The 27,301-nt window shown below is 33.0% G+C and overlaps 1 protein-coding gene and 1 non-coding gene across 2 annotated transcripts in view; both read left to right on the top strand.

Annotated features, from left to right (window-relative positions):
- Positions 1 to 23,741, top strand: part of WDR17 (WD repeat domain 17) — an 85,673-nt gene extending 61,932 nt beyond the window's left edge. The window contains exons 17-29 of the mRNA XM_045552473.1: positions 1,097 to 1,252; positions 3,113 to 3,177; positions 6,856 to 6,988; positions 7,473 to 7,564; positions 8,649 to 8,748; positions 9,892 to 10,031; positions 14,308 to 14,419; positions 16,942 to 17,083; positions 17,418 to 17,520; positions 18,502 to 18,603; positions 20,693 to 20,791; positions 21,134 to 21,317; positions 23,437 to 23,741. Coding sequence (XP_045408429.1) covers positions 1,097 to 1,252; positions 3,113 to 3,177; positions 6,856 to 6,988; positions 7,473 to 7,564; positions 8,649 to 8,748; positions 9,892 to 10,031; positions 14,308 to 14,419; positions 16,942 to 17,083; positions 17,418 to 17,520; positions 18,502 to 18,603; positions 20,693 to 20,791; positions 21,134 to 21,317; positions 23,437 to 23,556 — 1,548 coding nt within the window. The 3' untranslated portion in view covers positions 23,557 to 23,741. The remainder of the gene's footprint in view (positions 1 to 1,096; positions 1,253 to 3,112; positions 3,178 to 6,855; positions 6,989 to 7,472; positions 7,565 to 8,648; positions 8,749 to 9,891; positions 10,032 to 14,307; positions 14,420 to 16,941; positions 17,084 to 17,417; positions 17,521 to 18,501; positions 18,604 to 20,692; positions 20,792 to 21,133; positions 21,318 to 23,436) is intronic.
- On the top strand, positions 15,348 to 15,454 carry LOC123638965. The gene has a single exon (XR_006735535.1). It is a non-coding gene; the product is annotated as a U6 spliceosomal RNA (small nuclear RNA).
- Positions 23,742 to 27,301: the final 3,560 nt, after the last annotated feature.

The following is a 27,301-nucleotide window of genomic DNA, read 5'->3' as shown; positions in this document are numbered from 1 at the left end:
GGTCACTCAGAACTCCTTGAAAGGCTTGATCTTTACCCTATTACCAGAGGATTGTGACATATGGACTACTCTAATTTTAGTCTTGGCTGTATTCTGGGATATGTTTTATTAAAACTGATCATAATATAGCTCATAATGAATTTCAGTGCAAAATTATTAGTTTACCTGGGGTAATATTCAGCACTTACAACAAAACCCACCCTGGCACCAGAGAGAAGAAATAGCTTATATATTTTTGAAATATCAGTAGTTAACTATTAGAGCATGGAAAGATTTGTGCCAGGGATGTGGCTGATGGTCATGAGTGACAGTTATTTTTATAAAGAAGCACTTTAATCATAAACTTAACAACTATTGACTATAACTGCAAGCTCTATTGACAGTACAGGAGCCAATTAAAGTGAGCCAGTAACTCTTTACTTTTTTTTTTTTTTTTTTTTGAGACAGAGTCTCACTTTGTTGCCCGGGCTAGAGTGAGTGCCATGGCGTCAGCCTAGCTCACAGCAACCTCAAACTCCTGGGCTTAAGCGATCCTACTGCCTCAGCCTCCCGAGTAGCTGGGACTACAGGCATGCACCACCATGCCCGGCTAATTTTTTCTATATATATTTTTAGTTGTCCAGGTAATTTTTATTTCTATTTTTAGTAGAGATGGGGTCTCGCTCTTGCTGGTCTTGAACTCCTGACCTCGAGCGATCCACCCGCCTTGGCCTCCCAGAGTGCTAGGATTACAAGCATGAGCCACCGCGCCCAGCCAACTCTTTACTTTTATTAAAGGCCTTTAAGCATTTTTTGACCGTTTGTATATCACCTTATCACTACCTTTTGGCATCTGGACTCCTACATAACGACAACATCTAGAGCATGTTAAGGACAATGGGATTCAATCTCTCCTCTCCAATCTCCATCCCCCACATACACCAAAACATTATGTTTAAGGAGGTATCATATTTTATAGATAAAAGTATTTTTTAATATTTAATTTCCATAGCTATATGTTTATAAATTATGTATCTATGTAATGTTTTTATGATCATCTGTTATCACCAGCTCTTGTAAAACAAAATTTTTTAAATTTTGTTTTCTTTTTAACTAGTCTGAAGCCCAAGAATTAACGACAGTCAAGATGTCTAAATTTGGTGGTGGTATTGGTGTCCCTACTAAAGAGGAAAGACTGAAGGAAGCTGCTGAAATACACTTGAGATTAGGACAAATTCAGAGATACTGTGAACTTATGGTTGAACTTGGAGAGGTAAGGCATTATTAAAATAAAATTAATGAGTTTAACATAGTAGTCTAAATATTAAGAATATACTTAATTCTAAGTATTAAAAAGATGAAGCTTTTTTTTTCCAGTTCTAATTGATTCTCTGCTAGTCTGATACTAAGTGTATACCCTAGGACAGTAGTTATCAAAGTGAGGTCTTTTTGAAGAAGTCTTACCATCTTCCAGGCTAGCAGTGTCAGTATCACTTGGGACCCTGTTAGACATGCATGTCCCACCCCAGACCTCCAGAATCAGAAACTCTGGGATTGGAGCCCAGTCATCTGTGCTTTTATAAGCCTTCCTGGTTATGAAAGGGGTGGGGTGGATTTTATCTGCTAAATAATAGAATTTTACATATTTTATTTTAAAATACATTAATATGAGTGAGACTTCAAAAAAATTGTGGAAAAGTAGAATTAAAAGATAAAAATAAAAGATAAAAATATTATTTCTCAATGTAAGTTCCATCAAGTTCAAGACAGTTTTGTAACGGATGAGACCAGCCATTTAGTCCATCCCTTAAAGAACTGACAGTCCTGGGAATTTAACCAGGTCCATACAGTCTTTTTTACATTTTTAGCTGAAGCAAAATGGGTACCCTTTAAAGATATTTTAAGGTTAGAAAACAAAAAGAAGTCAGAAGGAGCCAAATCAGGACTGTAAAGTGGGTGTCTAATGATTTCCCATTGAAACTCCCACAAAATTCTCCTTGTTTGGTGAGAGGAATGAGCAGGAGCATTGTTGTGGTGGGGAGGGACTCTGGTGAAACTTTGCTGGGTGTTTTTATGGTAAAGTTTTGGATTCCTTTCCCAAAACATGCACCACAAGCAGATATTATCATTCTTTGGCTGGCCGAAAAGTCAACAAGCAAAATTCCTTGAACATCCCAAAAAACTGTTGCCATGACCTTTGCTCTTGACTGATCTGTTTTGCTTTGACTGGACCACTCCCACCTCCTGGGAGCCACTGCTTTGATTGCGCTTTGGCTTCAGGATTGTACTGGTGAAGACACGTTTCTTCTCCTGTTACAATTCTTTGAAGAAATGCTCCAGGATCTTGATTCTACTTGTTTAAAATTTCCTTTGAAAGCTATACTCTTGTTTTCAGCTGATCTGGTACAACAGTTTTGTCACCTATCAAGTGGAAAGTTTGCTCTTCTTTAATTTTTCAGTCACAGTTGTGTAAGCTGAACCAATTGAAACATCTGTGGTGTTGGGTATTGTTTGTGCTATTAGTCACCAGTCCTCTTCAATTAGGGCATGAACAAGATGAATTTTTCCTCACAAATTGATGTGGATAGTCTGCTTCTGTGGGCTTCATCTTAAACATCATCTCATGCCTTCTTAAAATGAATTACCCATTTGTAAACTGCTGATTTCTTTGGGAAGTTGTCCCTATAAACTTTTTTCAAAGCATCAGTGATTTCACCGTTCTTCTACCCAAGCTTCACCCTAAATTTGATGTTTCTTCTTGCTCCGATTTTAACAGAATTCATGTTGCTCTGACAGGGACTCTTTTCAAACTGATGTCTTACTCTTCTTAGTACCTCAAACTAGATCCTATTCAGACATGTTATATATAACAAATTAGTATGAGTTTATTTTGGTGCAAAAAAATTTGAAACCTATGCATTTTTTTCTTAATATGCATTTTCCATGAACTTTTTGAAGAACCCTCATGTTTATACTATATGGAATTCATGAGATAGAATACAAAAGTATTCTTCAAAATCCAAAAACTCTAAAATTTCTGTATTCTAAATATGAATTTATTAAAAAATCTTTTAAGAATTATACAGTGCAATCAAAATAGATATGCTTCTGTTCTTCTTGCCTTTTATTCTAGTGGGACAAAGCCCTGTCAGTTGCTCCAGGGGTCTCTGTGAAATACTGGAAGAAGTTAATGCAGAGGTAAGGCAGAGAGTCCATTTTCAAATAGTTGTTTTCAAATCATTTGTTAAAATAGAAACAGTATATAAATATGGGAATAGCTCATGGGATTTTTTTATTCTTATAATGTCTTAACTTATTAATAACTGAATTTTTTATCTACTGATACAATAAATGAATCTGTTACAAGTCATTTTGGTGTTCTGATATTTGACTTGAACTCTGATGAAAACAATGGAAGGCAAATTTTACCATGTTGATGGGGAAAAAGACAGATCAGCAAGCATACTCACTGATTAGTATATTGCTATTTGAATATAAGTAATACGATTTTCTGAATATTACCAAAAGTTCATAGAATACTAATTTATAAATAATGTCAAAAATTCTCTCTGTCTACACTAATTTCTGCCATTTCCTCCCCATGGATATGAGGGAGATACTGATGATAAAGAAGGGTCTGGCCGTTGAGGAAACTAATATTTTTGTCTTAGAACGCACTAAACCAACAAGAGTTTTTTCTCAGTTGTATTAGTTTCCTAGGGTTATCATAACAAATTACCACAAACTAAGTGGCCTAAAACAACAGAAATTTATTTTCTCACGATTCTGGAGGCCAGAAGTTCAAAATCATATTGTCACCAAAGTTGGTTCCTGATGGAGGCTCTGAGAAAGGATCAGTCCCATGCTTCTCTCCCAGTTTCTGCTGGTGGCTAGCAGTCCTTGGCACCTTGTGGCTTGTAGATGCATCTCTCCAGTCTCTGCCTCATCTTCACATGGCATTATCCCCTATGTGTCTCTGTGCTGAAATTTCCTCTTCTTATAATGACACAAGTCATATTGGATTTAGGGCCACTCTTATCCAGTATGGGCCCACGTTAATTTAACTAATTACTAAGGTTACAGTCACAGGTACCATGGGTTAGGACTTCAACATATCTTTTTGGAGGATACATTTCAACTCACAACATACAATTATGCTTTATTTTATTCTGTTCTGTTATATTCATTCATTTAACAAAGATTATATTTATTTAGTGCCTGCTGTGTGCCAATCACTGTGCCAGGCTTGTAGAGTACTATATAATAAATAGTTACCTTGCTTTAAAAGAGAAATTTTGAATTTTTTAGAGGACACAGTTAGAAGAAAAAAATCAACTGCTATTCACACATACAAATGAAAATTAATCAAGGGCTAAGCATGAAATTCAGAAGGATTAACACAGTTGCAGTGGGAAAGTAGATTGTTCCCAACACCTACTTGCCCAACAATATGTTAAGCAGGCTCCAGTCCCCAGACTGCAGGCTCCCTATCCTAAGCTCTTAGAATCCCAAATATGTCTAAGTTCCTGTAGCCTTACCGCATAACTATGAATGTAATTGTTCCTACTGAATCCTTAATAGTCAGGTTAGCAGAGAATATTTATTTCACAAAACATTGTTACAAAGTCAACAAAAACTTAATTGAATGCCAGTTAGGACCAAGGTATAGTGACTCAATGTTAATAATTTGCAGAATAAAAGTAAAACTGTTTTGTATTCTGTATGATTATTGACATACTTTTCTATATTAATATGCTACTACATTGCTTTTTATGATAGTTATCCATGAGTTTAAAATGTTGTGTGTCCTTAGATATATTGTAACAGAGTAAACCTTTCCTAAACTAGTGCATTTGGACTAAGCTATAAAGGATACATAGGAGACAACCAGGTGAAGGGGCTAGAGAAAATGTTCCAGGCCTAGGGAGCAGAGAGTAAAGGAACTCTATAAAAGGAGCCTTCTGTAGCTGGAGTACAGAAGCCAGGGGGACGTGATGCCAAGTGAAAGTGGAAAGGTAATCCCATGCTTGATGTTTTAGGGCTTTATAAACATATTAAGTTTTTTTTCTCTATCCTAAGAGCAATGGAAAACATTAAAAGGTTTTAAATAGGGTACAAAATGACCTGACTAGTTCTTCATTTTGAAAGTTTACACAAACTGAAATACCAAGAACAGATTAGAGAAGGTCAATAGCAGATATGAGGAGACCAGTTAGAAGACAATTAGAATAGCCAAGTCACGAGATGACAGTAGCATAGAGGCATTACATGGTGAAGGAGATGGAGAAAAGTAGACACATTTGATATATTTAGGAGTTAAATTTAACTGGACCTGGTAATAAGGATATGGAAGGTGTCATAAATAATTCCTAGGTTTTAGGTTTGAAAAACTGGGTAGAAGCTGTTGGTATTCACTGGGATCGAAAAATAAAACAAAATGAACAACCACCAAAAAAAAGAGACAAACCTTAGTAGAAGATTTGAGTCAAATGGGGCATAAGATCGTGAGTTCTCTTTGGAGAGCTTGAGCTTGAGTTTCCTTTGTGATTTTAGTGGCAATGTCAAGTAGGCAACCTTTGTTCTATAGCTAAAGAAAAAATCTGGACAACATGGAGGTTATTGTTGACTTTGGTAAGAGGTGTTTTGGCAGAAAGAAGAAGGGAGCAAGATTGGAATAGGTTAAGTGAGGCAGGGGAGGAAAGGAAGGAGGCAGATGGAAATAAAGACGACTCTTCCAGCTCTATTTCATTTGTCTTCGAAAGCCAGCACCTATCTCTGCTCCTTAGTCCACATAGTGGCCAGTAGTGGTATCCTCACAATTCTTGTATTTATATTTTATACCCAGCATTCATAGAGGTTGATTGGTGGTCTCTCAATCCTACTTTCAAATCCCAAGGAAGGTAGAATATTATTTCTAAACAGCTATAACAAGGAAACTAAAGGCACTTAGTAAAATCATAGCTGCTAAGGAGTTCTCCTAATGAGTCTATGAATTGGAGACTGTGAACAGCAAGCTGGACAAACAACACGAAATATATTTTCTACACCTACCCAGAGATTAGAAATTGAACTCTAATTTAATGCAAGTGCTAGCATAAACATACCAAGATATTTTTAAACAAAACTGAGAATAAACCTTAAGGGTGGAATTACCTAGGTTGGTCATTGAGAAACTACCTGGGACGTAGATGGGAAGAGAGACACACAGACAGCCAGACAGTGATGGGGGCAGAGAGAGACAGAAACAGATGTATGTACACCCTTCACAGTCCCCAACATCCTGATCCTCTTTTCCCCTTCACACAATCTGTAACATTATTCTTCTTTAAACTTACTTGCTTGGGGTACTTATAGTATTCTGCATTTTATTGTCAAGATTTATGATCCTGTATTATGCTTTTTAATGAATTTTAAGCTACTTCAGTTTAGAGGCTCTCTGTTTATTGCCATGCTCACTAGAATTTCTTCTCTCTTTAACAGCATAAACACTCACATGTTTGATTAATCCAGTTCCATTACACATATCTGATTTACAGCTTATTTTCAAATAAATACATTGCTCATTTTAATAGATAAGCTACATTGATTTTAAGAATTAAAATGTTCAGGGCATTTAAAATGTGAAAATATGTTGTATTCTAAGGGCAAACAAGTTACCTGTAGTATTTATTATCTTACAAAACTTTTATTTGTCTTCCATGTGTGATTTTATTATAAAATCTAAATCTTTTCTAAAAGCAATATGCCAAAGGGCTTTATGAAATCTGCTGCAAATTTTAGCTGTGTTTTCAGAAAAATCTCCATCCAACTGAAAATCTTGAAATTTGTATATTGTAAAAATTTAAAAAAATAAAAAAACTGTCCTTATTTTATTAGGAGAGCTGACCAGTTAATCCAAGAAGATAAGGATGATGTCATTCCATACTGCATAGCCATTGGTGATGTGAAAAAATTAGCCAATTTTTTTATGTCAAGAGGTCAGCTTAAAGAAGCTCTGCTTGTTGCGCAGGTATAACCACATAATTATACAAGCCATGGACATGGGTGGGTGGGCATGTGGAAGGGAGAAGCCTGCGTTGACTGGCTCACCCTCACATAATTGATCAAGTCATAGATGGCTTTGCTTCTACCCGGCTCCCCAGCCTTCTATGTCAATGTTTCAGTCATACTGTCTTTGTTCAGGTCACACTGAACTTATTTTAGATTTTTAAACATATAAGCATTGTATCTACAAACTCTGAACTTTTCACATGCTGTTGAACCTTATATATCATGCATTTGAACAACTTTTTTTAGTAATCGTTTTCTCAAAAGTTTATTTTGGTATTCACAGTGGTGTTAACACTTTATTTCTTTTCAAATTTTAAGGCTATCTCCAAATATACTATAAGTTTCAACCATGATTTGTGTACTTTGCTCAAAAATAATATTCTGAAATTGGTCAGTTATCTACAATTACCTAAAGATTATTTAAATATTTAATTAAATTCTAGGCTGCATGTGAGGGAAATATGCAAACCATACATGTTTCTACACCAAAAAGAGCTTCATATTCTGATGATATCTACAAGGAAGACTTTAATGAGTGAGTGATTTATTCTTTGTTTTGGGTCAATATTTTTTATAGTTGGTTTCCCTTTAGGAGTTTTTGAGGGTTACATACCAGGAAGGGTAATCTTTCCTTGTATACTGAGGACTTGGCTGACTCATGTCCTCAACTGCATTTCCCACCATGATCTAGTTCCATTGCAGCATCCATCCCTAGATGCATAGGGAAATGTCAGGCATAGAGATACAGCCTACACACATTTTATATAGCTTTCAGAGAAGGAAAATGCATTTCAGTAGAGAGATTGCAACTAAAGCACCTAAATACTTAAAAACTGATCAAACCTGTTAGGGAGGACCATCTGTGAAAGTAAGGTGGGCTGCTTAGTGATGTTTCCCTATAAAGTCAGTAGGTATAACATCATTTGATGTAGTTCATAATCCCATGACCCGGCATTAGTGTCTAGAATAACATTTAGTCCTCTTTTAAGGAAGAAATCCAAATAGTTATTTTTGAAAAGAAATAGAAATTAGAATTTTCGGCCTTTTTACCTTTTTTAAATCTGATAGTCTATCTTCTCCCACCGCTTCTATTGGCTCCTATTATTGCCCTAAAAAAAAAATAAGATATTTAAACTCTTAAGACATTCATCAAGTAGAAAAGGACCATGAAATGTTAAGCAAATAATGTGTTGGGAATAACACATTCTTTTCTGTATCTCTGCCACTTCTAAACTCAGCATTTTAAAGATCTAACATAACCCTAGCCATATTTTTGACGCCACCTGAATTTTGAAAAATTTGACTTCGACTCATAATTCCTCTAAGGTTAACTTCCCCTATTGCTGAATATATACCCAATAAAATTATTCAGTGCAGGATGGTAAGCTTTGAAATTTAGGCTTTTCATCTGACAATTGTGGGGGTGGAGAGATCATATACTTGGAATGACTGCTTTGCTTATTTTTTTTTTTTTCCAAAAAATAAGGCTTTGTACCTAAATCAAGGATGTCAAACTAAATCATATTTGGTCCCTTAATCACCCTTATAAAAGGGCATTGGTTTTCTTTTGTGATAAAATCCTTGCATTTATATAACCTATATACTTTTTTTCTTTCCAGACTCCTACACGAAGTCAGTGAAGAACTGGCAGAATGGTATTTTCAGGATGGTCGAGCAGTACTAGCCGCATGTTGCCATCTAGCTGTAGATAACATTGAGGTACAACATTTCAAATTGGTTTATGTGAATGAAAAACTTTGTAAACGTGTCCTTGTGTTTGAGGAGAAAAGATACGGTGACTTTCTGTGTGAGGCCTGATTTTGCATGTGCTTCCCAAGCCTGAGTAATTGAGTAATTACATGCCTAAAAAAGTGCACATAAACTACAGACTATGAGCTCTTCTGTTTCATTTGTATCACAAGATACATATTTGTGACAACCTTGTTTTAAACATTTTATCATCTGTGAGAAGCAGCAGTATGGTAAAGGGAAAAATGTCTGGACTTAGATCCAAAATATCTGAGTTTGAGTCCTGTTTCTGTCACATACTGACTTTGGGCATGTTACTTAACCTCGCAAAGTCTCAAATGTCCTCTAAAATGAAAATATGAATACTTACCTTACATTTCAAAAGTAGTTGTTAGGATTTCAAGAGCTAATACAAGTGAAAGCACTTATTTTAACTGAGGTCTCAGTTAGTGGTAGAGCCAAGATTGAAAGCTACATAAACTGGCTCTAAAGTTTGTGCTTTTAGCTACCACACTATTATAGGCTGAGTATTTCTAATCCAAAAATCTGATGGCTGAAGTGCTCCAAAATCCAAAACTTTTTGTACATAAACATGACACTACAAGCACAAAATTTCTTCACAAGGTATATTCTTCACAAGGTATATTTTTAAGGTATTTTCCACTTGACCCATTAATGTAATAAGGAAAATATTAAATAAAGGTATAAATTTTATTTTGCCTTTATCCTTAGCTGTATCAGCTTTGGGGAATAATTGATCATTGTTGTATAATCTTGAAGACGTCTCTAAAAATTTACATTTTTTTCTGATAGGAAAAATGAAGGACATGTTAAGGATATTATAGAGTATTATTAATTACAAAAATGGGACTAAGGGTTCTAAACTCTTAAATTCTGTCCTGATAAAATTTTCTATATGTCTCATTAGCTTTTCCATCTGAAAATTGCAGTTACTCTTACATAGGTACTTTGTAGAAATATTACAATCAGTATTTTATAAGAATAATTGATTTATAGGTTAATACTACTTTATCTACTTTATGAGCTTGGAGGGAAATGATGATCCTACCCAGCATCTATGCAACTGAAGACATTATTTTCTTATTGAGCAAGCTCGCTATGGCATACCTGATTCGTGGAAATGAACTGGAGCTGGCTGTCTGTGTGGGCACAGTACTGGGAGAGTCTGCAGCACCAGCAACCCACTATGCCCTAGAATTATTGGCAAGAAAATGCATGATGATTCCAATATGGTAAGAATTCTAAAATTCAAAGAATAATTTTATTGCGATAGAGTACATTTTTAAAAAATATTACAAATTGCATTTGATAACGTGTGTTGGGAGAATACAGGATCTCCTTTTTTGTAATGGATAATATTATTGGGGGAAATGGTGATATGGGAGTGAAGTATCATGGTTATATAATGAAATCTACCGTGACCCATTCTGAAGTAGCCCAGTGGTAATTCTGTAATGTTTCAAGTACCTAAAGTATCATGAGACAACTGTGTACTTCTTATCAGAATTACATATACCTACATCTTAAAATTCTACATGTGTATACTTATTTTTGTCAGATCTCGTGTCCTAGTTTAGGATTTGAAAAATAAAGTCACTTTTCTAATGAAAAGCAATGACAAAGATGGTTTTGCTGGAGACTTGAAACAGGCCTTCTCCCTAGACTCTGGCAATACCCTAAGAGTTAGACCCTGGGACTTCCCTGGGGTAGCCTGGAACTCCAGTTTACAGTAATTCTAGCTCACATCTACAGAGCCCTGTTCTTAGGTCAGATAATACATCATTATGGAGGCACCTTTATGAAAGATGTGATTCTATCATTTAATAGATATCTGTTAAATAAAGATGATTTTAGATTTTTATCTTCTCTTTCCTCAGGACCTCAATAAGTTTCTAAATAAACTTGTTTCTCAGGACTTTGACCTCTCCCCATTACACATCTCATGCACACATTCACCACCCTTAATAAGGTAGAGCTATACAGATGACTAGAACTATTGAACATTACAGGTGGTAATAACAATAATAATAATAATAATGACAGCCAGCTAACACCTCTGTACTGCTTACACTGTGCCAAGCACTGTTTTAAGTGCTTTACCATAAAAACTCACTAGATCCCATGAGGTAGGTTTTCATTTGTCTGAGGTCTCAGTTAGTGGTAGAGCCAAGATTGAAAGCTACATAAACTGGCTCTAAAGTTTGTGCTTTTAGCTACCACACTATTATAGGCTGAGTATTTCTAATCCAAAAATCTGATGGCTGAAGTGCTCCAAAATCCAAAACTTTTTGTACATAAACATGACACTACAAGCACAAAATTTTACATGTAGATACTTAACACATAACTTGTTTCATGTAAAAAATTATTTAAGATATTATATAAAACTATCTTCAGTATATTTGTACAAGTTGTATATGAATATAAATGAATTTTATGTTTAGACTTGGGTCTCATCCCATGATATCTCCTTATGTATATGCAAATATTCCAAAATCTGAAAAAAATATGGAATCTAAAACACTTCTGGTCCCAAGCATTTCAGATAAAGGGCAGACAGCCTGTACCATCTCTTTATCTGGGGCTAGCTCAAAAAAAGAACAGTTAATTTACATTCTCCTTTTTTGTCTGGATCTGAAGGCTTCAGGGATCTCAAAGTTCTAACTTTTACACATATCTTACGGTGATGTAAGAGCTCCCTCTACTCCACCGAAAGGTAGTGGTACCCCACCATCAGTCTTGGATTTTAAATGTATTTAATGCTGCCCATCCTCCGAGAATATCCAATTATCCCTCTGTCAAGAACTTTAACAGTCATTTACAGAGTTACTAGGACTTGAGTTAGACCCATCTCAAAGCATGAAGTGTAACTCAAGTTATTTATTCACAAACGTGGCTAACTCCATGCAAAAGTCATCATCTAATCTAAATAAAATAGGATTTGCTTTTAAAAAGTAAAGGTTAAAAAGCAGCAAAACATAAATACTGTATACAGTTGCCTCTTAAACAATGCAGGGGTTGGGGTACCACCCCTCCTCGGTGTAGCAGAAAATCGAAGTATAACTTTGGACTCCCCAAAAACTTAACTACTAATAGATTGCTGTTCACCAACAGCCTTACCAATAACATGATTCTACATTAAGATAGTCAGATTTTATCTGTATTTCATTACAAGTTTGAAGTAGTATTTTAGCACAGCTATCTTATAAACAGTAAAAGCAAATTATAACTTATGTATTTTTTTGGACATTATTTAAAACTGCTGTTAAATTTTGGTATCAGAAAGAACACAAAGTTATTCATACTTTTTAGCAAGAAGAGGTAAACTACTCTAATTTGGAACTTATAAAAACAATCAAAGGTTTACCTGCCTAACATAATGGAAAATCTGGCAGTTTTGGAAGGCGTTGTGTTTAATTATTAAATAGGGGAAAATAATGTGAAGGATCATTGGAATATTTTAGCATTTCTCTACTGACATCATCTAGAAAATTATTTATTAATAGAATGTTGAATTATTAGAATATTTTGTGAAAAATTTTATGATGCTTCACTAAAATTTTCCTAATTCTAAAAACCTTAAAGTAAGCCTAATTTAAAATCCTAACAGTTTGTGATATGTGTGTGTGTCGGGGGGGGGGGGGGGGGCAGCGGCTTTTGCTTTGAAATATTTGTTGTATTGAAAAATAAAGCCCCAAAATTATTTTTTTTAAATAAGCACAAAATACAGGACTTACTTTCAACTGGTGGGTTCCCAGTAAGGTTTTTATTTATTTTTGATCCCTCAACATAACCTTAAATTTCCTAAAAGCATGGTATTTTAAAATTTGACAAATGGTGCATATTTTATGTGGTTAATTTATAGTAAATTAAACAACCTTTAGATATGCAAAATAACATATATGCAAAGTTACTCATTTTAGTATTGTTTATAATAGTAAAAAATTGGAAACCATCTAAGTATACATCAATAGAGGGGACACGCTATGTTCCATCAATACAATGAAATGTTATGCAGAAGTTCTAAAAAATAATGAAACAGGTATAGTATGCTACTACTTATGTAGAAAATGAGGGGGCATTGGGGAATATGTAAATGTATTTGGTTGTATAATATATAGTTAATATAACTCCAGAATGATACTTAAAAAAAACTAAACACCGGTTGCCTATGGGTAAACAAATGTGGGTGAATGGGGCCAGGATGGGAGGAAAACTTTTCAATAAATATTCTTTTATGGTTTTTGACATTTGAGCCATGCAAATGTATTACTTATTCTGAAAAAGAAATTGTTAAAATAAATGACATTTTAAAAAAGTAAAACATGTATAAGATTATTTTAAAAGAAATGAATACTTTCAAAAATGTATTACTCACTGACTAGGTTATATATAATCATACAGATAAAACCAATTTGTAAAGGAACTACTATAATTTTGTATAACCTTAAAACTTCTCAATAGTGTCCCACTGAGTTACATTGCATATAGCCATATTAGAGTCAATTTCATCCCACATTTTTTAAAATAAAATTTTTGTTTGACACCAGAGGTTGCAAATTATATGTATTCCTATTATATATTCATTATATTCTTGATTAAGCATGTCTTAAGTTTTTAAAAATAATTGATTCCCATAAATGACCAATGTATATTTTACTGAAGTCTACATGAAAAGATGAAGTAGGGTTTTACCTTCAGAGGCCCCAGCACATGGCTTTATAAATTTTCATTTGAAGTATCACCTATAATAAGGTCATACTGAATGCCTACACATCGATTTTTTCAAAACTGAATAATATCTTGAATCATTGAAAATTAAGCATTTTCTCAGTTACAATGCATGCAACCAAAACTCCTCACCTAGTAATTTGAAAAGAGGATTTTATAGAAAATATTTTTAATGTAAAGTTGCTAAGTCCATACCATTTTATATTTTTAAAAGCCTTAAATGATTTATTATACTGATTGAATCTTTAAAAAATAAATAAGAAAACTACATTTCTATCTTTGATTCCCACCTAAGTTAAGTAATATGCAGAATACCCAAAATCCTAAACTTAAAATGGCTCAGCGTGCTACTCATTTCAATGAGTTGGCTAATAAAATTTTCTGTTGTTGACAAGCATAACAAAGATTGATGAAAGTTAAATTTCACAAAGTTTGCTTTGTAATTCACTGCAAAGAACATATCCAAAACTACTTGATTTGGATAATCATTCTTTAATAATGAAACTGTTTATAAATATATGAATACTAATGTATGTAAAATTTATGTTTTTTTAAATATTTAGGAATTTTATAATATATTTGTCCTTCATGCACATTGGTTTCTATAATCTGCATTTAAAGTAGTTTCATAATTAAGTAGGAAATTAGTACTGTTTGTGTAAATAAATAGAAAAGCAAAGGAGGTGTATTACATGAATGCCCTTCCTTGGAGATAGTTACAAATTTTATTTTTGGATCTTTTCCTCAATGAATTGTCCCCTTTTGTTATGTGAACAGGAATTTGGCAGCTGATCTTCTCCTGATGATTCCTGATAATGAACTACATTTAGTAAAACTCTGCGCTTTCTACCCAGAGTGTATCGAAGAAACAAATGGTCTTCATGAAAAGGTATGCTGATGATATTAAATATTCTAGTTTGGAATACAGTGCTATGATTTAACTAGTTATAAGTTCAAGCAAGTAGAGAAACATGGAGAGAAATCTATGTTCCCTTTGGGATACTTATAAGTACAGCCAAAATTATAACAATAAGTAACATTTATTTAGCTTCTACTATGTGCTTTTTTTTGTTTCACTTACTTGAACCTTGATTTTTCCTCTAGTGGGTGAGTGGCCCTGTACATTAAACAACAGATATTTATTGAGTACTGTGTTAATACAGGTAGACCAAAAATGTACGTGAGTGAGCATGTCATATGGGTAGATGTGTGTATGTTAGTGTGTGTGTGTGTGTGTGTGTGTGTGTGTGTGTGTGTGTGAGTGAGAGAGAGAGAGAGAGAGAGAGAGAGAGAGAGAAAGAGAGAGAGATCAGGGAAAATATTTGTGAAAGGATAAATGTTCAAAGTTACCAGTGGGCTGTGAAATTATGGGATATTTTAACTTCTGTTAAGTAAGCTTTGCTTTGCTTTTATGCATATGACAACTAAAAGCTATATTTGTATTGAAATTAAAATGTACATGGATGGAAGCAGGAGGGGTTTTTTCCCAATTATTCTTCACATTTACTGTGTAGTGTTTGAATGCACACTAACAGATACCCTCTAAGAAAAAAGGTGCAGATGTCAATATCAAGGTTTAATAAGACTAAATGTGTTGTCTACGCTTACATAGCTTTTAATGATAGGGACAAGAATATTATTCACCTGTTCTTTTATGACATATTCTAAAAGGATAGAATTAGACTCTCTGGTCAGACTTCATTAATAATTTTAGAAAGAATAGTGAGTATGTGCAAAGGTGTCAATAACTCTGAACAATTTCGTAAGTACAAATGCTCCTCAACTTATAATGACTTGAGTTGCAATAAGTTGAGACTGTGCTCGCTTCGGCAGCACATATACTAAAATTGGAACGATACAGAGAAGATTAGCATGGCCCCTGCGCAAGGATGACACACAAATTCGTGAAGCGTTCCATATTTTAAAAAAGAAAAAAAAAAAATAAGTTGAGACTATTATAAGTCGAAAAATACAATAAATACACCTCACATACTGAACATCATAACTTATCCTAGTCCACCTTAAACATGCTCAGAACACTTACATTAGCCTTCACTTGGGCAAAATCATCTAACACAAAGCCTATTTTATAATAAAATGTTTTATATCTCATGTAATCCATTGAATACTGTACTGAAAGTAGAAAACAGAATGGTATACAACATACAGGGTATACAACACATGGTTTCTACTTAATATGTATCACTTTTACATTCAAAAGATGTTAAGTCAAAGCGTTGTAAGTTGGTGACCATCTGTAATACTAAAAATTATATAATCAGATATGATATTAACATATTAATTTTTAGAATTTTAAGATAGGACAAAAATGATAAGGATGATCATCTCCCTCTTCTTATTATTCTGTTTGAAGATAACATTTCAATGGGAATCATTTTTTTATTCCCTCTATGCTTGGGCATGTATCAAGATGAAAAACCATTTTTCTATGCAGCCAAGTACAGTACCTAGCACATATTAGTTGCTCAGTAAATAACTGGCATCTTGTGAGTAAGTATTGAGAAGCAATGTGAAATGTCATTTATATGAGAACCCCCTTAATTTAGTTTGTTGTCATTTTTTGAGAGAGAAATTGAGATCCAAACTGTTAAATTTACTTAATTTTAAAGAACAGGAAATATGAAATGATTCATAAATGCATTAAGTAAATGGAAACAAACTATGAAACTTTGTCAACATTGTTTTGAAACAAAGTTTAATACATAAGCTTCAGAAATCATATCAGAATTTGATATAAAAGGTAACTTAACCCCTGTCCACATTATGGAAGCAGACCATCTCACTTGAGGGAAGATCAGACTCTCTCAGTTTTAACAGAAAAAAAAAAAATTAGAAAAAATGAGAAGGTGACTTTTCAGTTTTAAAATTTCCACTTTGTGGCATTTCAAAATGTCAAAGCTAAAAACTTTTAGAGCTTTTACATATTTTGTGTCTCTGAAATGTTGCTTTGACTCAAAGGCCAAGTGAAACTAAATTACAGTGTAGAGGATATGTAATAATGCACCTTTTATGTTTGCTACTTTTAATGTAGTTTTGACAATGGTTAGTATATTTGTTCTAAAGTAATCTCATCATTTTTTGCCAAATTGGATTTTTGGTGCTAATTCCAAAATTACAGCCGGCACAATTTACTTCCACCTCTTTTATTAGGTATTTGTTTGATGAAAAACTACTGACTGATTAGCTAATGAATCCCACTTATTGTTTTTAGATCTTAAAGATATTTCCATAAATATATTCTCTTAAGCCAAATAATTTAATTTACATCTATTTGGGGCAGCTTTAATAAGAAAACCATACTAAGAATATTTGGAAATATTTAGTACTCACACTATTGCTTTTATCTCTATAAATTTTAGTAACACTGTTGTCAAATCAATTATTTTCTAGTGCAAGCTACCCACTGTAGAAGAATGTATGCAGTTAGCTGAGACAGCCTATGCAGATGGCAATATATTTGAAACTGTAAAGTATTACTTGTTAAGTCAAGAACCTGAAAAAGCCCTCCCTATTGGTATTGACTTTGTTAAAGGTAAGTTTTTAGTTGGTAGTATAATGTAAAATCTACTCATTTATTTGATCTTTTCATTCATATTGATGATCAGCTTTAATTCCAATCTTCAAATCAAGAACTAGTCATCTTAAATTTTAAAAGGAGAGTGATTACTAATGTGAAATATGGTTATCTCTTCTGATTTTATGATATGGGGACCTGAGAGAGAGTGAATAGGAAAATACTTGTGATCTAGAAAATGAAGAGGTAGGTAGGACTGACTGGCAAAGAATTAATCAGCTATGTTAAAAATTGGATGAACAAGTTTGATACTATTATTTAGAGAACGTTTTATTTGGTTTTATTTTGTCAGAACACATCAGTAGTTCAAATTGGACATTGGATACCATTTACCCCGTTCTTGACCTATTGAGTTATATTCGTACTGAAAAATTGCTCTTGCATACATGTACTGTGTAAGTACTTTTTCTCCAAAATACATAAGTGAATCTATGCAATGTTTTGAAGTGGCTCCATTGTTCTTGATGTTCAGATCAGGAAATAGGATCATCTTGGACAGGTAGCTGTACTTGTAGAAAAGTCACATTTTTATTTATTATATATAGTCTTATGAAAAAATATAGAGGTCAACTTGAAACCAAATATTAAGTATTAGTGGTCCCAGTTAGTGCATGTATGTTTACATATGTGCATGTACACACACACACACACACACACACACACACACACACACACACCCCTGGTTCAAAGAATGCTAGTCCAAAGCCTTTGGATGGTTTTGGACCTCATGAAACTAGTGGTCATATTTATTAAGTATTCATTGTATGCAAAACACCATACTAGGCTTGGGGGAGAGAAGTAAAAGTTCTAGAAAGTAGAAAATAGACACCATCCCTGAAGGCAAGCACCATTTAAGTTATTTAAGTTATTGTCCATATAACTAAAGCCCTCAGAGACTCAATTTGCAACAAAGGCTTTGGGCAATTTTTGGTTTAATGCTTATGTGGAAAAGGTGATGCGGCAGCCTGGGAAGCTGGCAAATTCCCTCAGCAAGAAATGCAGTGGATGCGCTTTACCCTTTCCTAGAGTCCACACAGAATGCCAGGAACTCCTGCATCTGACCAAGGCGGCCATTTAGAAACTAGTTGCATGAAGGTACAGCCAGGGAATAGAGAAAACAAGCAGGCAAGAATTAGATACTATTTAAAGACTTTTATTTTAAATTATATTTTATGGTATAACATAAATGTCTGAATAAGAATTATTAATTAAATAAATGATTATTAACTGATGAATGAATAAAATTTTCTAAACATACATTGCTATAAATGTCACCCATTAAAATATAGAGATACAAGTACAGGAACTATAGAAGAGAGTAAAATTCTATGCCTCAAATTGTGGAAGTTTAAAAATATAAATATTTTTTCTTTTAGAGCTCGAAATGAGTTGCTAGTATTATGTGGTTATATTGGTGCATTATTGGCTATCAGAAAACAGTACCAAAGCATTGTTCCAGCACTTTATGAGTACACAAGGTAAAAAAAATTTTCTTCTATTATAATATTATAGAGAAGTTCCTTTCACTAAGGTGGATAGTCTCTAAGTAGCTTACAGAAGGCATCAAATGTATCATTACATGCATCCGTTATTTACTCAGCATTACTTTATAATAAAGTAGCAATTAATTATATGAATTAAGAATGCATAAGGCTGTAAATAACAGAAATCCTAATACTAGCTTAAACTCATAGAGTTTATTGATCTTGCATGTGAAGACACATAAGATAGGCATTCTAGGGCTGTTACAGCTGTTCAGTGATTTCATCAAGGACCTGTATTCTTCCCTTCTTTCGACTCTGACACTCTTGGCTTCTTTCCTCTTGCCTGAGTTTCCTGTGGTTACAAGATAGGTGTTAACCTCCATATATAATGACTACCTTCTAAGCAGGAAAGAGAGGTAAGGGTGAAAAATAGAGACCACAAGGGCTTTTTCCTGGCAAGACCATTTTATCCATGTAGGATAAAACCTTAGAGTTTTATGCCTACATCTCACTGGCCAGAATTGCATAACTTACTTTTCAAAGAAGATGGGAAACTGACCATTTTAGCTTTCTAATTTCTACAGTAGAAAAAGGCAAAGTAAAGGGGGTTTGTGAGTAGCAGGTAACTTACTATTAATATTTTATGTTCAGGCATAACCTACCAGCCAAACGCCTACATTTTCTAACAGCTTGTTGAACTTCAGTCATTATGCTTCAAACTTATACTCAAAGATAAAATTTACAATGCCTTCCATAAAAACCCATTTCCAAGTCTACTAGTTTGCTAAATGGGTGACCTTTTTAACTCTTAACAAATGCTGAGAGTCTATGGGTGCACAACTTTTCTGAGTATCCTTCATATGGGGCAGAGGATTCTGAGAGAAACAGGCTTTCTCATCCCTAACTTCTCTCTATTGTGTCGGTGAAGCAATAGGTGCCACCTAATGCAAACTAAGGAATAATATGGAATTAATACTGCCAGGGCACTCAAGGAAAAATGTTTCTACATAGGCAGCATAACCAAAATTTGAAAGCAACTTTTAACAATATTAAAATATATTATAGGAGCAATACGATGTATCCCATAGAATTAAAATAATGTTTAATCAAATATATTCAGCTATATATAATGAAAGTAAAGAGGAAGAAAATTCTTAATTAATGAAGCATAAAATTAATATCAAGAATAAAAAGAAGGGTTTTATTTAGAAGACAGAAGAGACTTGAGAGAATATGTCTAAGGGACACGTGCTAGTTGGGAAAGAGAAATTAAAAATTCCCTAATTTTAAAGAATGTCTCCTCTCTGACGATTCCATCTTTGCTGTCTTGTCTTGCTGCCTATATTTATTTTCCTAACCTGATAAATATATGATGCCCCAAGTTTTATTCTCTTTCATTCTCTCTTTCTCTCCTTCCCTTTTTCCTGCTCCCATCTCACTCTCCTCCCAAGTCTCCACTCCTCCTCTCTCCTTTGTATACTCTGTCTTCAGAAACTTCACCCCTCGCCATTTTCTAGCCTCACCTGTCACCTCTGTGGAGATGACTCAGGATTTTATATTCAAGCATAGCCTACTCTCGAAGCTCCTGCATGTATGTATATCCAGCAGCTTGCTAAACTCCAGCCTTAAACTCAGTATGCTCAGAATTAAAATCATCTTCCTTCCAAATCTACTCTTTCCCGTGTGTGTGTGGGGGGTATGTTTTTTTAATGGTATCATTATACATCTGTCGTCCAGGATTAAATGATCAGGGTCATGGTTAAGTCTTCTCCCTCACTATGGCTATTACCCAACATTGCTTGATTTAGCTAACCTTTCTCTATACATTATACAGTTCATTTATTCATCCATTCAGTCACTCAGTCACTCATATAACCAATGTTTACTGAATATCTCTGACTTACCAGGGACTTTGCTAAATATATAAGTAAGCATCTGCATCTATACTACTATGTATAATACATGTACACACAAATGTATTTTTGAATAACAGTTGTTAAATCTAAAATTGCAGGTAAAGTTCGCTTGCATTTTCTCATAACTTAGTTTTTTATGTCATGTTAATTTTCTTTCACTTATTCAGTCAGCTGTTAAAACGTCGGGAGGTGTCAGTACCTTTAAAAATTGAACAACTTTCTGCAGAACTGGATGCATGGAGAGCTTGTACACAGTCCATCTATAAGTGAGTTAATATAATATAAAAATTGGAATGCAAAGGTCTTTAATTTCATAGACAAATCTGTTGGGAATGTGCATGGTCTCATAAATTTTAGCAGAATAATGCATCTTGACTTGTATAGCATATATTCATTTTATGCTGACAAATCAGTAACATGTAATAATTTACAATGGTATTCTTTCTGCCTTTTTAAAGTCCTTTGTTTTATTATAAATTAAGTCTAAAGTTAATTTGCCTGCCTTTATAAAGGAGAACTAAATCATCATCAGAGATTATTTCTAATCTAAACCTCAATAATTCTGTGATTCTACAAAAATGAAATTTTAACATCTGTTGAAAACATAGATCATTGGAAGACTCTCCTTATACACCTCCTTCTGATTCACAAAGAATGGTTTATTCAACTTTACAAAGGAGACTAAAAGAAGAATCACTCCAAAGAATTATTGGACCAGATTATGTGACTGGATCAAATCTTCCAAGTCATTCTGATATTCACATCTCTTGTCTAACAGGATTAAAAATCCAGGTACAGCCTAATGTCAGGCATAAATTGTGTACTTCCATCATTTTTATGTGTTTACTTTTTGAAATATGATCTTAAAACAAGCATAAGCTGAATAAAAGTAGATATTCATAGAAGCAATTCATGTAATATGTATACTTAGTAACAAATTATGTGTATACTTAGGAACAAATATGTTTTTAAAATACATATAGGTTATATCCTGAGGGAAATTAAATAAGGGAGCAAAGCAACAATCAGCACAGTTACAAATGATTATATCACAATAGATTAAATGTAACTTTCTAGTCTTTATTTGTATTGTATGAAAACAAAGCAATTAAAGACTGAGGGATGTATAATATATTATTTAGATACTGTGCATGTTCTTGCATCAAGTTACTGAACTTTTAAGCAATTAAAATTTATTAGGATCAATCACAAGGGATGCCTAATTGCCAGGGAATGGCCCCTAATATACAATCAAATTAGTGAGGACAAATGATACCAGAACCTCCCAGTGTGGCCCAGCAGTGCCATTATCTCGAAGGAATAGAGAAGTCATCTTAGAGCCAGGACTAATTGTAGAAGTCCCCATGAAGCAAACAAAGCCAAATCTCCATGAAATGCTAATTGACACTAAAGATTAGACTAAAAGAGCTCCACCTCCCAGTAATGCACATATTTTGCTGAGCAGATTCTAATTATTTCTAATGTACTGTAGAAAATTACATTTCTAATGCTGACATGCAGAGCCAATGAAGAAGGTATTTTTTGGCACAACCACCCAAAATAAATATCTGGATACTAATATAAACCCTAACTTTAGCTTAGCTTGCTATTGCAAGGTAGTGAAGTCTCAGAGCACACCAGTATGTTCCAAAAAACAAACAGGGCACATAGTTGTATATACCTTTATTACCCGCTTATGTTCAGATATAAAGAACCAAAGCAGTAAATTGAATAGCTTATAATTAAGAGCAAAAAATATGCCATTTTTAGAGTATGTCTTCAGTGGCACTTACTGCCCTTTATATGCCATTCCTAGTACTTAGTACCTTTGTGTTCCTTTTGTCCTTCTCTTAAGATTCCTTATCCCCATCTGCGATAGCCAAATGACCTAATAGATTTAACCTCTCTATTTAACTGTTTAACCTCTCTGTACCCAAAACTATGTCTACTAATTATCTCATATATACACTAAGGTGCACATGACTAATAAAAATGGAGTGCTACCCTCCCAGGATATTTCTGTGTCAACAGAAAATTAATGTGCTTGGGTTATAATTGTGAAATTTCAAGTACCTATTAGTAGGAAGCTGTCAACTTTACCTCTTCCTATGACAGGCTTTCCATTATCTAGAAATAATTTGCTAGTAACAAGATGTATCATTTAAACTTATGACCAAAAACCTGATAGCCTTCAAACCTAATTAAGAAAATAAAATTTCTATTGCATTTTGTGCTTTTTAAAATCATGTTTTCCTTCTAAGAGCTGAGTAATACAGATTGAAAAACTTTTTGCATTTGGTTTTTCCTAACTACCCTTGGTATACATAATACCTGATGCAACTAAATTATAAATATTCTAGTAATCACATGACTGGACATAATTTAAATTACATATACATGTATAGAGCAATATTTTCTTCGTCTTCTGGAGAGCAGGTTCAAAGTTTCTGGCTTAAATAATTTCCCCAGTTGTACTGAAATAGGCTACATGATTAAAACAGTGAAATATATTTGTCTATTACTAGACATATAAAATAAATAAATAAACTTTTTATAAAATATATAAACTTTGTGGCATTTTATTTATAAAATAAACTTTGTGACAATTAATAGATTAACAATACCTATTGTATTGTTAGCACTGCTGTATTTAAAGAATTCAAATTATAAAACCGAATTCTTTTTGGACAGACACTAGGGAATAATAACATAATGTTAAGATACTTAAAAATGTTTCTATATTTGGTGGCAGTTCAGAAATACTAATTCTTTCCATAGTCTTAAATTTCCCATTAGCATTGCCTAAATGTCATCATTATTTTTTTATTAGTGATTCTCTTTCTAAAAGTTTAAAAATATCTTGTAGATTTATAATTTCATCTTATCTTTCCTCAACTCTCACTGTGTACAGGGTCCTGTATTTTTCCTTGAGGATGGGAAATCTGCTATCTCATTGAATGATGCTTTGATGTGGGCAAAGGTGAATCCATTCTCACCTTTAGGGACTGGAATACGACTCAATCCATTTTGATAGAAGAGTTCTCTCCATGCTTAATTGTTTTTTTAAAGAAGAACTTCTGTGGGTTAGTATTACCTTCATTATGGTTGTCTAATAGCCAAAGGTTGGGAGGAGGACTGGGGGTTGGGAAAGGTAGAGAGTAACAGTTAACTTTATTCATTCATTTCAAAAAAATAAAATATTTATATAATTTAAAGGAAAAATTGGTGTCTCCTTTATAAAATACAATAGCCACATTTGGGAAGAAGAAAATGTATGAATTATAAAGGACTGAATACAAGCATATAAAAGTTTCACAAAGCATGAAAGGTACCACAAATACTATCTTGTTGAAACACTGAAACATATAAAATAATGCAACACCTAGAATCATACTTGACATACCATAAGTACTTAAATAATATTCAAATGACTGAATATCTTGAAATATCAAAATGTAAGATGTGCATAACTGATCTTCAAGTTAACAAACACCTATATTGTCCTTTATAAAATGTATCATAAACAACTAATTTTGTTCATATTGAATAAATGTTTTCAGTTATAAGTTTACTACGTATCAATAAATGGATACACTGTCAAAATACATTTTTTTTCAAAAGGAAAACATTATAAAGTTTTTTATGTGAAGTTCAACTGTTTAATTATAAATATATAAGTTATATAGGCATGAAAAAAATTTGGGGGTGAAAAACACAAAGTGCAATCAGATATATCTGAGAACTTGTGCTAGATGATATTTGACTTTTAAAAGATATTTGGTATGCATAGATATCAGTTTTTGATTAATGCATTTAATACCTGCATAATAAACTTGAATCAATTTATACTAACTTTATCTATAGCACAATTTATTTGATGAAAATTAGCTTCAAATAAATTTCTGTAAGTAGAATACTAGTTGAAATTTTGGATATATCATTTAAATTTAATTTTGAAAATAGTTATTAAAAGTATAAAGCTATGAAAAGCCTGATATGTAACTACAAATATTTCTATTGGACTAGAATTATGACTTTGAAATTTATGAAATTAATGCATACTGGGAAGAATAGTACTTTGATACTCGAGTTGTTTTACAGAATTTATAATACAGATGTTTTTGCCTGACTAAAGAGCAAGCTCATTTAACTAGAATAATTGTGGTTTTTATTATCTTTAAACTTTTTGCATTTAAGATATTTTTAAAACCTTCTTAAACAATCTTCTTAAAACTGGAAACAATATATATTATGTATCTATGTGTTGTATTTATCCCGTGGACCACTTCTAACTTCTCAAAAAGGCATTACAGGCTTAAATTCCATTTTGTAAAAAAATTAATAAATATTGTAGAGAATAATGTATGTAACACAGAGATACAATGGGAAATATAAAGAGTACCTGAGAAGTAATTTTTAAACTCTTAGTGATAAATACGACAGGACAAATACGACACTCAGATTTTTCTGAGTTACAGGTGAGGAGAATTATTAATTGGCACATATGTGTTGAAATCCTCCCACTTAAAGATGGCAGTCTCAATCTCAGTCATTCTTTTAATTTTGTTTTAAAATAGATTAATAAGGCTATCTTTTTTGGGCTTTAAATACTTTAAAGGATATCATTAAGTTATACATATATAAACAATATTACCTTCTGTATTTGTAATGAATGCAGGAAAATAATATTGTATATAAAATATGAAGAAAAATAGCGTACATTTTTTAACACAAGAATAAAACCAAAGAGTAACCCAATTTCTATCTAAAATCTAAATTAGTCTAAATTGGATATATTCAACTATCATTCTATTATTACTTGACTTCTCTACAATGTTCTATACCTTAATATTAATTATATAACTATTAATTCTTCATAGAATTATAAATATGCCATTTACCTATGTCAATCTGTATATATTGTGCCTTAATATGAAAAACAAAAAAGTTTAATTTACAAAAATATTTTTATTGTTAGATATCATATGCATGAAAATCCAAACAAATAATATGAATTTATTTTATTATTTGAAGATGTTCATATTACCAATAGTGTGGACAAATTATTTTGCAGGTTTAAATATACCTTTATGAAGGAAGAATCTCATTAGACAATGATTTTTAAAGCATTGGAAAAATATTTTGCCTAAAAATTACCAGTTGCCAGGTCATTAACAAAATTACATCAAAATGAGGTTACATCTTGTGAAAATATATGATTTTTATGTCAATCAAAATAAATGAAATATATATATTTCCATGAAATTGTCCAAATGTGTTCAGCAACATGGTTGCATTAGAGCAATGGCCATATTTCCTTGTCCTTATAACAAGAAAATTTACATTTTTTGGTTGTCAATCAGAAAGTATTCTGAATATAGTAAAAGCCTCACAAAGTATTTGTAAAATTTAGTCTTTCATATTTCATGTATCACTAATATAGAAGACATCTGTATAATCAACTCTTAATAAATGTTTATTGTACCAAATCTTCGAGACATTTATGCCTAAATAATTGAAATATGTACTTTCATGCTGAATTTATACACCTGTGCTATTTAATATGACAAATCGTCATCTAGATTTATATGTATGTATATATTTCAGGTCTCCTAAATTTTAATAAATACGACAATTAAAGCCGATATGATGTAGTGAACTGCTTAGATGAGCAGTAGTCTCGTCCCTGAAAATACCATTGAGAGACAAATGTTTCTCCATAAATGCTGGGTCAGAAGCATTAGAGGTATGAAGGGCTAAGCTGTCCAAATGAATTGTTACCCTACTCAGAAACCTAGAAAATCACTTCATTGGGTTGTTCTAGAGGCTGATTCTCCACTTGCGAGAAACACTGATTACACTCTACACCAAAATAAGTGTAAAGGGGGAAAAGCACATACTAATTATATAAACAGCATGTCACAGTGGCTTCTATCCCCATGATAAACATTCTGCCCATTGACTGAAAAGGTTTTATTCCTATAGGGGCTGGTATAACTCCTAGAAAATTTCATTGCTTCCTTCTGTCCAAGATCCCCTTTGAAGTAAATGGTCTTCCTAAAATAGGCCTGTAGTGTTAGCTTCTGTTGACACAACTCATCCTTAAGAAGCTCTTAAGGTTACCCACTGTGACTATACTTGCTACCGTCATTTACTTATTCATTATGTAATGTAGCCTACACACTATTTCATATAAACCCTGCAGACCATTTCCTAAGGAACTATATTTTATGCATTAAAAAATTATTCTCAGAATTTTATAGTTTAGATTGTCCCATTAGAATGCAAGATAACAGGTAAATTACTTAAGGCTGGTTAAGATAAAACTGGATTCTGAAACACATTCCCAAGAGGTACGTGTATCTTCAGGGCTCTCTTTAAGTTTTATTCCTAGATATTATCTATCCAAAAATGTAAAATTTAGCAGGAAAGTCTCTGAAGGTTGAAATGATAATAAAACTGTCTAAACCTTCAAAAATATAGAAAAACTGATACATTTGGCTGGAAACTGACATTCATATTGTGGGATTCAGCATAGTAATATTCATCTTGGAAGTCAAATGAGACTGTTAATGAGCTAGCATTAAAACATGAATAATTCCAGTTGAAGTAAATTTTCCACATATGAATATAAAATTACCAAGAATATATGAAAAATAATTAGTTTTTCAGGATATCAATCTGCTTTTGTTTCCCTTCAATAAAAATATGGAACATAGCAGCAGCCAGTAGGAATTTTTAAATTGAACTAAATGAATTGCTAAACACCAGAGCCA

Source organism: Lemur catta, chromosome 5, assembly GCF_020740605.2.
Source record: "Lemur catta isolate mLemCat1 chromosome 5, mLemCat1.pri, whole genome shotgun sequence".
Taxonomy (NCBI): Eukaryota; Metazoa; Chordata; class Mammalia; order Primates; family Lemuridae; genus Lemur; species Lemur catta.
The sequence above is the reverse complement of the archived record's forward strand: the minus strand, read 5'-3'. Positions and strand labels throughout refer to the sequence as shown.